Source organism: Gigantopelta aegis, chromosome 14 (genome assembly GCF_016097555.1).
Source record: "Gigantopelta aegis isolate Gae_Host chromosome 14, Gae_host_genome, whole genome shotgun sequence".
NCBI classification, from domain to species: Eukaryota; Metazoa; Mollusca; class Gastropoda; order Neomphalida; family Peltospiridae; genus Gigantopelta; species Gigantopelta aegis.
In genome coordinates, this window is record NC_054712.1 from 6,350,271 (window position 1) to 6,364,623 (window position 14,353).

The 14,353-nt window shown below is 36.0% G+C and overlaps 1 protein-coding gene across 2 annotated transcripts in view; it reads right to left on the reverse strand.

Moving 5' to 3' along the window:
- The window catches only part of LOC121388592 (GDP-mannose 4,6 dehydratase-like), a 52,965-nt gene that overhangs the window by 4,006 nt on the left and 34,606 nt on the right, over positions 1 to 14,353 (reverse strand). For both annotated transcript variants that reach the window (XM_041519995.1, XM_041519994.1), the window contains 4 exons: positions 9,919 to 10,037; positions 8,020 to 8,116; positions 5,066 to 5,134; positions 4,313 to 4,391 (listed from right to left, as the gene is read on the reverse strand). In XM_041519995.1, the coding sequence (XP_041375929.1) occupies positions 4,329 to 4,391; positions 5,066 to 5,134; positions 8,020 to 8,116; positions 9,919 to 10,037 (348 nt within the window). In that variant the 3' untranslated portion in view covers positions 4,313 to 4,328. The remainder of the gene's footprint in view (positions 1 to 4,312; positions 4,392 to 5,065; positions 5,135 to 8,019; positions 8,117 to 9,918; positions 10,038 to 14,353) is intronic.

The window sequence follows — 14,353 nt, forward strand, 5'->3', positions numbered from 1 at the left end:
ATTTTCAGTGCAATCAAAGTATGTGATTTTTTTAAGATCACATACTTTAAGAATTTGATAACGGCACTAGGTTTATTGACATTTAAGCAAACGTACTTGGGTGACACTCCATGATTGATGTATGCATTCATAGTCGTCAAATAAAAATATTTCAATGGCAATTTGACACTGAAAGCTGTTCAGCGTTCAGAAAACAAAAAACATCAGGCATAACTTTATTTTGATGTAAGGACATCCAAAATGACGTCATTCGAGTTTGACGTCATCTCCATTCAAAAATGCACCACGCCACATATTCTTGAATATCTAGTGAATTGTTTTGAGTCAAATGTTGCAGTTAAGTCTATTTTGTATCCTGCCCCCACCCCACCCTCCAATGTTAGAGTTTTTAAGCTCTGTCTCCATCTTTAGGTGACATATTCGATTAATACTATTATTTAGTAAAATTGTAAAGTAAAGTAGGGCTAGTGAATTTTTAATCGTGGCTAGTAAATGTTTTAAATCACCGATCCCATGGCTACTGGATTTAAAAACCATTCTAGAAGCCCTGCTGATACAATAAATGTAGTTTTTTGAGAAGAGATTGACACAGATTGATATTCAGGGGAATTACAGGTTGATATACCGGTTATCATCTCACAGAACTGAATTTTTGAGAAGAGATTAACACAGACTGATATTCAGGGGAATTACAGGTTGATATACCGGTTATCATCTCACAGAACTGAATTTTTGAGAAGAGATTAACACAGATTGATATTCAGGGGAATTACAGGTTGATATACCGGTTATCATCTCACAGAACTGAATTTTTGAGAAGAGATTAACACAGATTGATATTCAGGGGAATTACAGGTTGATATACCGGTTATCATCTCACAGAACTGAATTTTTGAGAAGAGATTAACACAGATTGATATTCAGGGGAATTACAGCTTGATATACCGGTTATCATCTCACAGAACTGAATTTTTGAGAAGAGATTAACACAGATTGATATTCAGGGGAATTACAGGTTGATATACCGGTTATCATCTCACAGAACTGAATTTTTGAGAAGAGATTAACACAGATTGATATTCAGGGGAATTACAGGTTGATATACCGGTTATCATCTCACAGAACTGAATTTTTGAGAAGAGATTAACACAGATTGATATTCAGGGGAATTACAGCTTGATATACCGGTTATCATCTCACAGAACTGAATTTTTGAGAAGAGATTAACACAGACTGATATTCAGGGGAATTACAGGTTGATATACCGGTTATCATCTCACAGAACTGAATTTTTGAGAAGAGATTAACACAGATTGATATTCAGGGGAATTACAGGTTGATATACCGGTTATCATCTCACAGAACTGAATTTTTGAGAAGAGATTAACACAGATTGATATTCAGGGGAATTACAGCTTGATATACCGGTTATCATCTCACAGAACTGAATTTTTGAGAAGAGATTAACACAGATTGATATTCAGGGGAATTACAGCTTGATATACCGGTTATCATCTCACAGAACTGAATTTTTGAGAAGAGATTAACACAGATTGATATTCAGGGGAATTACAGCTTGATATACCGGTTATCATCTCACAGAACTGAATTTTTGAGAAGAGATTAACACAGATTGATATTCAGGGGAATTACAGCTTGATATACCGGTTATCATCTCACAGAACTGAATTTTAGTTTTTTGAGAAGAGATTAACACAGACTGATATTCAGGGGAATTACAGCTTGATATACCGGTTATCATCTCACAGAACTGAATTTTTGAGAAGAGATTAACACAGATTGATATTCAGGGGAATTACACGTTGATATACCGGTTATCATCTCACAGAACTGAATTTTTGAGAAGAGATTAACACAGATTGATATTCAGGGGAATTACAGCTTGATATACCGGTTATCATCTCACAGAACTGAATTTTTGAGAAGAGATTAACACAGACTGATATTCAGGGGAATTACAGGTTGATATACCGGTTATCATCTCACAGAACTGAATTTTTGAGAAGAGATTAACACAGATATTCAGGGGAATTACAGGTTGATATACCGGTTATCATCTCACAGAACTGAATTTTTGAGAAGAGATTAACACAGATTGATATTCAGGGGAATTACAGCTTGATATACCGGTTATCATCTCACAGAACTGAATTTTTGAGAAGAGATTAACACAGATTGATATTCAGGGGAATTACAGCTTGATATACCGGTTATCATCTCACAGAACTGAATTTTTGAGAAGAGATTAACACAGATTGATATTCAGGGGAATTACAGCTTGATATACCGGTTATCATCTCACAGAACTGAATTTTTGAGAAGAGATTAACACAGACTGATATTCAGGGGAATTACAGGTTGATATACCGGTTATCATCTCACAGAACTGAATTTTTGAGAAGAGATTAACACAGATTGATATTCAGGGGAATTACAGGTTGATATACCGGTTATCATCTCACAGAACTGAATTTTTGAGAAGAGATTAACACAGATTGATATTCAGGGGAATTACAGCTTGATATACCGGTTATCATCTCACAGAACTGAATTTTTGAGAAGAGATTAACACAGATTGATATTCAGGGGAATTACAGCTTGATATACCGGTTATCATCTCACAGAACTGAATTTTTGAGAAGAGATTAACACAGACTGATATTCAGGGGAATTACAGCTTGATATACCGGTTATCATCTCACAGAACTGAATTTTTGAGAAGAGATTAACACAGATTGATATTCAGGGGAATTACAGCTTGATATACCGGTTATCATCTCACAGAACTGAATTTTAGTTTTTTGAGAAGAGATTAACACAGACTGATATTCAGGGGAATTACAGCTTGATATACCGGTTATCATCTCACAGAACTGAATTTTTGAGAAGAGATTAACACAGATTGATATTCAGGGGAATTACACGTTGATATACCGGTTATCATCTCACAGAACTGAATTTTTGAGAAGAGATTAACACAGATTGATATTCAGGGGAATTACAGCTTGATATACCGGTTATCATCTCACAGAACTGAATTTTTGAGAAGAGATTAACACAGACTGATATTCAGGGGAATTACAGGTTGATATACCGGTTATCATCTCACAGAACTGAATTTTTGAGAAGAGATTAACACAGATATTCAGGGGAATTACAGGTTGATATACCGGTTATCATCTCACAGAACTGAATTTTTGAGAAGAGATTAACACAGATTGATATTCAGGGGAATTACAGCTTGATATACCGGTTATCATCTCACAGAACTGAATTTTTGAGAAGAGATTAACACAGATTGATATTCAGGGGAATTACAGCTTGATATACCGGTTATCATCTCACAGAACTGAATTTTTGAGAAGAGATTAACACAGATTGATATTCAGGGGAATTACAGCTTGATATACCGGTTATCATCTCACAGAACTGAATTTTTGAGAAGAGATTAACACAGATTGATATTCAGGGGAATTACAGCTTGATATACCGGTTATCATCTCACAGAACTGAATTTTTGAGAAGAGATTAACACAGATTGATATTCAGGGGAATTACAGCTTATATACCGGTTATCATCTCACAGAACTGAATTTTAGTTTTTTGAGAAGAGATTAACACAGACTGATATTCAGGGGAATTACAGCTTGATATACCGGTTATCATCTCACAGAACTGAATTTTTGAGAAGAGATTAACACAGATTGATATTCAGGGGAATTACACGTTGATATACCGGTTATCATCTCACAGAACTGAATTTTTGAGAAGAGATTAACACAGATTGATATTCAGGGGAATTACAGCTTGATATACCGGTTATCATCTCACAGAACTGAATTTTTGAGAAGAGATTAACACAGATTGATATTCAGGGGAATTACAGCTTGATATACCAGTTATCATCTCACAGAACTGAATTTTTGAGAAGAGATTAACACAGATTGATATTCAGGGGAATTACAGGTTGATATACCGGTTATCATCTCACAGAACTGAAATTTAGTTTTTTGAGAAGAGATTGACACAGATTGATATTCAGGGGAATTACAGGTTGATATACCGGTTATCATCTCACAGAACTGAATTTTTTAGAAGAGATTAACACAGATTAATATTCAGGGGAATTACAGGTTGATATACCGGTTATCATCTCACAGAACTGAATTTTTGAGAAGAGATTAACACAGATTGATATTCAGGGGAATTACAGGTTGATATACCGGTTATCATCTCACAGAACTGAATTTTTGTTATCAAGTCAAACTATTCTGATATGGTGAATACCTACAAATATATCTTCTAAATCAGGCCATTGGATTCGATTTCATCAGCTTTATATCCGCCTCCACCATCTCCTGTACAAGTTTCTGAAAGAAGAAAAAAAGGAAAGGAATGCTTAACACACATTTTAATCAAGAGCAGCCGTGGTCTATCTGGTGTTTTAACAAATGGTTATTCTCAAACTTGGTCGAGAGTGATTGAGGAAATTACAACAATGGCAACATTGGGTCATCAGATGTCTTAACAAATGGTTATTCTGAAACTTGGTTGAGAGTGACATGGGGAATTACCACATAGCCAACATGGTCGAGAGTGTCAGGGGAAATTAAAACAGTCAACATTTACAGAAGAGTAACAACAAAGGATCTTAAAGGGGGGGGGGGGGGGGGGTCTTCTTCAGAGTAACAACAAAGGATCTTAAAAGGGGGGGGGGGGGGGGTCTTCTTCAGAGTCTGTAGAGCACTTAGATTGTTTTCTCTGTTTATGAATACTTAACCTGACCTCAAACTAATGGCATTTTCCCTTGGAACAATAGACTGGTCCAACATCGCAAGAGCCAAACACATGGCTTAAAATGTTCAAATCAGTTCTTTGAAAATGGGCCTATTTCCTATCAAATGCTTTATATCAAATTACGGGTTTACAAGATTTTGCTTTCTTTCTGAGTGAAGAATAATCAACACATACATTTTGTTTGCATTATCATACAATTAAATGAAATATATAATTATAATAAGATGTAAAATGAACAAAAACTTACATCAAAAGTATAGTTTCTTTTCCAGCCAAGAGTTTTTTCAGCTTTTGTGCAATCACCGTGAAGAATTTCCTGAAATGATAAAAACCAAGAACGTAACCGATATGTATATGAAGGGTCCACAGGAACAACGTGTGATGTCACATTCTTAGTAAGGTGATCTTTTTCTCTCTTCTTTTTTTGTAAGTTTACAACTCTGCAATCATGGAATATTTATACCTAAGAAAACATAATTTACTGACAACTTTTAATGACCTACCATAATTATAGGTTTTAAATGTAGTGTGTCATTGTGATCTTCACATACATGACCATTATAACACTATCTGTTTGGACAGCATAGGTTATTCCCTTGGACTCTTCATTTCTATCCTGGGATTTTGCTGTTTGCAGGGCCTTTTTCCTCTACACTTCTGTAACCAACCACTTATTTTCAAATTTTAAAGGCACTATTCTGAGTTTGTAGACAAAACAGACAGTGAATAAATTTACTCATATGTAATATATGTGGGTAACAAAATCTATCCTGAGGTTGTAGACATTAAAATAGTTGTTTAATATAATATACATACATGTAGGTAACAAAATGTTTCTGTAGTCATCAGAGGAAAAGAAAGAAAGAAATGTTTTATTTAACGACACACTCAACACATTTTATTTATGGTTATATGGTGTCAGACATATGGTTAAGGATCACACAGATTTTGAGAGGAAACCTGCTATCGCCACTACATGGGCTACTCTTTCCGATTAGCAGCAAGAGATCTTTTATTTGCCTTCCCACAGGCAGGATAGCACAAACCATGGCCTTTGTTGAACCAGTTATGGATCACTGGTCGGTGCAAGTGGTTTACACCTACCCATTGAGCCTTGCGGAGCACTCACTCAGGGTTTGGAGTCGGTATCTGGATTAAAAATCCCATGCCTCGACTGGGATCCAAACCCAGTACCTACCAGCCTGTAGACCAATGGCCTAACCACGACGCCACCGAGGCCGGTCATCAGAGGAAACCCGCTACATTTTTCCTATTAATGCAACAAGGGATCTTTTATATGAACTTTCCCGCAGACAGTATAGTACATACAATGTCTGTTATACGTATAAATCACAAAGGGATTTAAAAACAAAATTAAAAGCTGAAATAAATTCATGAACCTTAAATGACAAATGACCTGCCTCGGTCTTTGTCGACCATTTCTTTAGTACAGACTGGCAAAAACATCACCGTTTTGTCGACTGTGTAATATGCCTTTTACAAGAACATTTCCCCGCACTCTGAACAACAATGTCAACTCTTTGGGCAATTAACATTGTTTACAGTCATACATCATTCTCAGTTCCCAGCTAATGTCCGATGGCGTGAAGCAGATAAGATATTTTTAGAGATACTTGCCGAGTTATTGTTTTCCTTTGCACAATCCTGATAAAGAGATTTGCTTAACTTATACAAACATCCCCAGACAATGATCAGCATCTGTTATTTAATGCTGAAGCTTTGCAGGGGTTGAAATTTTTACTTGCCCCCAGTCAATGACAAGCATTCTGTTAAAGATAAAACTCCGATCAATGACAAGTATTCTGCTAAGTGACAAGTAAAATAAGGCAAGGATCCAGGATTTTTTTAAAGGGCGGGGTGTGTGAGTGTGTGTGTGTGTGTATCCAAAACTACTTAAGCATGAGAACAAATAGAAACAAATATTTTATATAAACTCTTTAATCTTTGACATACCACGAGAGTGGGGAAACCTGACAAGTTATATTACTCACCCCCATCAAAAATAAAAGGAATATGTTTAAAACACCTTAGCACATAGGAAGCTACAGTTAATACACTTAACGGCCAGTTGTCTTGTCACAAAGTTTAACACTAATCACAGTCTAAGAAGATTTATAATACCAGGACTCCCAACTTAAACATTTGTCACATACACTATTTGTTTGTTTTAACCTTCTGAGTACTGCAGGCGAGATATCTCGCCCGACGTCACGTCAGTCGATATACTGTACACTGTATACAGTGCATTCCCCAATTCATATTTCCCGCCGTTTTGCACACGATACTCACCGGAAACGGAAATATAATTAAAGAAAAAAGATTTTTTTTCAAAATGGTGGCTTTTGTTTTGATTTTTTCAATTGAAAATACCTTGAAATTTTGAGTTCAAAAAGTGGTTTTCGGCAAGTATTTTCACTTGACAACAATGGCGGCACGTCACGGTCATTTTCACGGATCGATATCTGATTGTGACAGCTAATTTGATAATAAATTTGATCGATTTACCAACAACGAAAATTACCAAATATTGCAATATGAATCGTAGTTCGGGTTTAAAAAACAAATTCTGGTCAGAAAACCACTGTTATCGGGAATAATGGACATAAATACTGGACAGCTGGCCACAAATGCCCGTAAGTAAACGCAGCTTTTTCGATTTTTTGCCTAATTTTAATCACCATTAGCTGATCTAAAATAATAAAAATTACAAAAAAAAGACACGAAAATAATACTTACCGATTCATATATGAACTTTATTTCATGTATTTATAAAACATTTAAGTGAATATATGTGAGTAAAAATTATAAACCTGTACCCACTCAAAGTGGTTTTTGTTAAAAATTAATCCAGTAGTCTAAAGGTTAAATTGCCATGGGTGAAACGGTACACCGACAGCAATTTTGAGCCTGCCTATGGCAATTGTTTTTTAAAGTTACTTTTGCAGCAAATAAATATGACTCAAAGGTTATTTTGTGGCATGTAGATATATTGTACAAAAGTCAAATACCGGCAGATAATGTACACCATATATATTAATTTTGCTGTCATTGATGAGTTTTATAGATGGCAGTAACGCTCGATGATGCTCTCGACCCATGGCAATTTATATATCGACGACGGCCAGTGCCATCATTAAGTTTGAGCCCTGTAATACAATTATAAATTAAAGTCAGACTTACAACTTCTGTAGGTCGGTAGTATTTGGGGTTCACTCGTATTCTGACGGTTCCCGTAGCTTTATCCTTCCCTACTTCGTTCACGCCTTCACCCTCCCACCTGAAATTAAACATTAAATGTTGAGCTTCACAATTTCAATACTGGGTGGGTGGATGGGTGCATGGATGGGTGGATGGATGGATGGATGGATGGATAGATGGATGGATGAATGAACTGATGGATGGATGGATGGATGGATGGATGGATGGATGGATGGAAGGAATGAAGAATAGTTAAAGTTAGCATTTGTTTTATTTAACGACACCACTAGAGTACATTGATTTATTCATCATTGCTATTGGATGAAGGAAAAGAGGAAGGATGGAGAGAGGAAGGGAGGGATGCATGGATGGTTGGATACATGGATGGATGGGTGGATGGAGGGAGGGAAGGATCAAAGTGTACTGTTTTGATGGAATGATCCATGATCATGGATGGATGGGTAGATGGAGGGAAGGAAGGATCTTGGATTGATCCATGGATGGATGCAGGGAGGGATCCAAGTGCTGGTTGGATGGACTGATCCATGCTTGGATGGATGGATGGATGGATGGATAACAATAGAATAGCAACTAGATATTACATTACGGAAACAAATTTGTTTAAAGATTAACACAAAGAAAGATAATTTTGGAAAAAAAAGACAAATGGCAAGCAGAATGCACAAATGCATGAAAAGAATGAATGAAAGAAAAACACTACAAAGAAATATAACAGATCGTACATGTGTGTTTTAAATGTCTGAAATGCACACATGTCAAGCAGATTTGCTGGCTTTACAATATCATAATGAACCGTGTCCAGGAACTGCCACGGCCATCACAAACGGCCATAAATATGATGGACGGCCATGGGCAGACGACAGAAACCAACATTACTCCATACCAACAGCTACATTCCCCCTCCCCCCTCCCCAACTCGTGCATTCACCGCATCAAAGTGCCTGGTACCAGGTCTTGCACAGAATAAACAAGTACCTGTACATAACGGTGTAAGGGGTGAGGGGACAGCCCTCTTCCACAAGCTAACACGTGTGAGCACAGTTTGCCAATGAACCATGGAGTGTGCCAATTCACTCCAGAGTCAACAAGCATGACGGCCAAATAAGCCAGAACACAAAATCGCTTACATAACCATGTCAGAAAAACATACATACATACATACACAGACCAAAATGATAGGGTGGTTAAATATTTTTTTTATTTTTTTTTAAAGTTAAAGAAAATAGAAAAACCATCAGGAGTGGTTTGCTAGTGTTTTCGTTCCACTGCCAACAGAGCCAGTACAATGATGTATAAGCTCAGTGTGCGGTTGTAACAACTCGTAAATGTCATCAGTCTTATGGCCCCATGATGATTGGTGGTGTTTATGGTAAGGAGAGCAAGGGAAACTTGTCTTTAATGACAACCCAGAACACCATATGCTTAATTACAAAAACGTTTATTGGGGCTTTTGTGGGGGGTTAATATATATATACAAAGTTAAAGTTTGTTTTGTTTAACACCACCACTAGGGCATTTTGAATTATTAATCAGCAGCTATTCCACTAGTAGCAAGGGATCTGTTACATACACATACATGTACCACAGCCTTTGATGTACCAGTCGCGGTGCACTGGCTGGAATGAGAAATAGGCCAATGGGCCCACCATCAAAGCTAATTTCTGTGAAAATACATTAACGACACATTAACGACACATTAACGACACATTAACTACACATTAATGACACATTAACTACACATTTAAACACCAGACACTCTCTAAGAACCAGGAATCTGTCATACCTACAAGGATATCTTTAATACCGGTTACACAATTCAAAACTCATTGAAAAAAACTTTAAAAAAAAGTACAGTCTTACGTAATTTCAATATTGGCTATTTTGAAAGCTTTCTCGACAAATTCTCGGACACTGTGCGTTTCATTGCTGGAGATGACGAAGTCGTCGGGGGCATCTTGCTGCAGCATCTGCCACATCGCCTGCAAGGAACACATGTATTCACTGACTGCTTCAGTAACAAACAGATAGTATCACATTAGCAGGGGTGCCATATCAAAGTTATCACATCACACGTTTGCCCCCCACCCCCCCCCCACCCCCACCCCGAGCAAACCACGTGTCTATCTCCTAACGAGGTTTCTGACAGAGGGTACAAAACATAAAATTATGTACCTTAAAATCTTGAAAATTAATGGATACATTTTTTTTTTTTGTAGAAATATTGCAGCATCAGAACTGCTGTTTAAAATTTGACAAAGCCTATGGAATGCAGACTCCACTTTTAAAAGATTTCAAACCCTTAACCACCTTGTGGGCAGTTATCATCAGTTTTGTTTTTATTACATACCCTCAGATTATCTTCTGGCAGAAAGCCTGCTTTTACTTTGGTAGTGGTGTTGTTGCTTTATTTGGAGTAATTTCAGATTCGATTACAGGAGGGTGGGTGTGGTACACTTCAGTTTTGTTAATATATTGAGTGCGAGTGCGATTAATTTTTACATGCTCATATACCACTAGAGTTTCGAGCATGTCCGTCCCGGGGCCTGTCTCTGGATAGCCAGGGGCTTGTCCCAGGAAAGAAAAAAATTAAGCAGACAATTTTGAAATTTACATCCAAAAATTAAATAGTGGGCCTTTAAAATTTTGATGCGCATCTCTAATTAATATAATTAATAAAGAAAATACTACTCATTAAATTTGGTCGCAAGATTAGATCGGGTGGTCAAAAAGAAATTAGATAAGATCGGTGGCCTGACTCGGGATGGAAGTGGGGAGTGGGGGGGTGGGGGGGGGGGGGGGGGGGGGGGTAGAGTTAAAAATGGGCAGAATTTTGATAATAGCAATTAGTAAAAAGGTTAATAGAATTTATAAAAAAAAAAGAAAAAAAAGTTACAAGCCAAAAATAAAAAGAATTGACTGCTCAGTCGAATAAATATTATATAATTTGGAGCATTTTAGAAGGACAGTCCAAAAATAAATAAGAGAAAGAAGAGAGGATCGGACTATTTAATAATATTAAAAAAAGAAAGTAATTTCGACAAACTTTTGAACAAAAGTCTAAAAGTTTAAAGTCCGATCTATATGTCCACATGAGAATACTACATGAGTAGCCATTAAACACCATTTCTATTAAAACAAGGTGTTGTAAAACTTACATGTAACTAACGAGAAAAAACACAAGTGATATGGATTAATAGCAATTTACAGGTATACTCTGTATGACAAAATCAATTATTAATTTCTATTTCTTGACTTATTATCACCGTACATATTAATTTAAATATGATTAATTTAAGCCCTTTGGGTTTATTAGATATCCAAAATGGGTAAGCATTAGGTTAAGACCACCACTGGTTAAGATCAGAGAGGAGAGGGGGAATATCGTCCCTACGCCCTACCACTCCCCATTCACTACCTACTGCCATACTTGATACCAACACCACAACATATACTACATGTCATAGGATTTCAAATTTCATGGAAAACACTTTTTCGGTTCTGTGCCTTGTGATCATGGGAACCCATCGAAAACTGTTTTTAAAAAATAATTATATATATATAATTTTCGATTTCAGTTCCATGATTTTACTGACAAGGTACTAGAAACAATGGTTTCCGTGAAATCTGAGGGCCTGATACTATCAAGACTTATGAAGCACTAGAAATGTACTTACTTCCACCAAAATATAGCCATGCCTGGAACAGCCCTGACTGTAAAAACATTCAGTTGACCTGATACACCAAAGGTCAACAAGTTCAGCCAATCAAAAACGAGTTCTTTAGTTGGATGATGTAACAGGGTGGGAGGTTGGTTGGGGTTGGTCAGAATGACCAAATTCAAATTTAAATTCAAAGGAACTTCCCACCAAATTTAGTTGAAAAGGGTAAATAGTAGTTGTAACGACATTATGATTAATTTAAGTTAAATGCATTTCTCTATACAACTCTAGTAAACATCACCCTTCAACAAACAGAGAACCCTACATTAGTGAAATTCACAACTTTGACAAACCATCTAATAACTGTTACATATACATATGTGAAGATTATTCAATTATAGCATTTCTTGAAGTACAAAATAAGATTTTTTTCAACTGTCTTAATTTTTCTCTTTTGAGCCCACCCCTCAATCCCAGGTGGATTCTGCCTGCCCTTGTTTCATATCTCTATAAGAAGTGATGTTTTTTTTCTGTACAAAATGTGTTAAAATGTATTACACTTTAATGTTTTCTAAATTCAACTTTATGTAAACTTCAATGATCTTTTATGCATGAAATCTATTATTTACAAAAACAATGCACATTTTAATCATGACCAAAAGAAAATCAAAGTCTACATAAAATTTGTAATAATTAATTTTTCATGTTACATGTACGCATTAGCAACAAGGGATCATTTATATGCACTTTCCCACATACAGGACAACACATACCATGACCTTTAATACACTAGAAAAAGGTAGGCAGCTATATCTATTGAACAGTGAGGTGTATAACTGTAAGCATGAAACGTAGGTGGTGGTAGTGGCAGCACTAACCACTGCAAGGGTGGACCTAGTAAACAATTTAGGGAGGGGACCAAGAGCAAAAAAGCTAAAGTTTGTTTTGTTTAAAGACACCACTGTTGTTCCTTCCACACCCCACCCATGATGTGACTATTGCTGAGCCCACTGAAGTTTACCCACCCCATACGATGGTTCCATTTTGACCCATTGATTAAACCACCAAATGTAAAACTCTATGTATATGATCTAGGGGAAGCAACTCTTGTTTCATGGTTTCCTTTAAAAAGCCATGATTTCTGTACCTTAAAAAACACAGTATCCCATACTTCTTTTATTTAATAGTCAAGGTAGAATGGAAAAAGTGATGGGTAGTTTATGTAATGATACCCTAGCACATTATTTTAATTGATAATTAGTTATTTAGTGACTTTAGTAAGCAACTCAGGGGATAATATTTTAAAATCTTAAATAACCAGAAGTTAGCTCCCATGATGTTTACTCGGTAACTGATTGTTCAGTTACATGAAAAATATTTGTGTAATCAGTCAGTTACCTAATCCTAATACACTTGTACTATTTATAGAATACTCACCGAGCTACAAGCCAGTACTGTTTATCTTTCACGAGTGAACAACATCAATTCACGAGTGCACTATAAATGGCACTGCCAAGTAGCAAGTTGGCTATTCTATTTATTACCCATTATCAATCTTTATCATTTTGTGGAAGATTTTCAAACGATACTGTTGTTGAAAACAAGTCTACAAGTTGAGAACAAGAGACAGTGTTGCGTCATAGCTGTGACATACGTATCGCTGATGACGTAAGTTAGTTGTTGACATGAAAACTACCATGGAAACTATTCTTACACTAAATTAACCACCTATAGTGAAGCACTGATTACGATGTCAAAACATATCTAGGGGAAAAAATGTTTTTCTTTCCCTACTTCTCTCTACCCATATAGGTAATAAAACTCTGTACTTCATTGTTGTTCCATCTGTCTTGTAAACAAACTCATTTTGCAATAAGATAATATTCTTCAGTTTGACTACTAATGTTCTACTCGTGGAATACATGAATATTTGGAATGTAATAAAAATTATTTTATTTGTAAAACAACAACATATTTTAAAATATAAAACATTGGTTTCGAAATTTTTGACAAATTTTACAACTACAAATTGTGAAAGTTGGAACTTTTAATTATATAACAGTTTACCACATAACCCAATTAGCGCTTTGCATCAATTTAAAGTTGCACAGTTTATGACATGTGAACAGAATGATGGTTGTGCTCGTGTGCTTAATCCCCTCCTCCCCCCCCCCACATTCTAAAAATTTACATCAATAATACTGATCTTGTAAGAAAATGTTTTGTCAACATTTTTATTCATTTTAAAAGTATATGTTAGCATTAACCTCTTCTTTCTCGCATATAGTTTGTACATTCGTGAAAATGTTAACTATGAACAGATATTTAAAAATGTCTACATTGAAAAACGTTTAAACACTGGAGCACATTGATTAATTGATCATCAGCTATTAGATGTCAATCATTTGGTAATTTTGACACGTAGTCATTAGAGAAAAACAGCTACATTTTTTCTAATGCAGCAAAGGATCTTTTATATGCACTTTCCCACAGACAGGAAAGCACATACCACGGCCTTTGTCCAGTTGTGGTGCACTGGCTGGAATGAGAAAAACACATCGAAAATACCTGTAATTAGTTTCTATGACTGAGGCCAATTTAAGATTTTAGTGCAATGTTAAAAAAGTTAGAGGAGG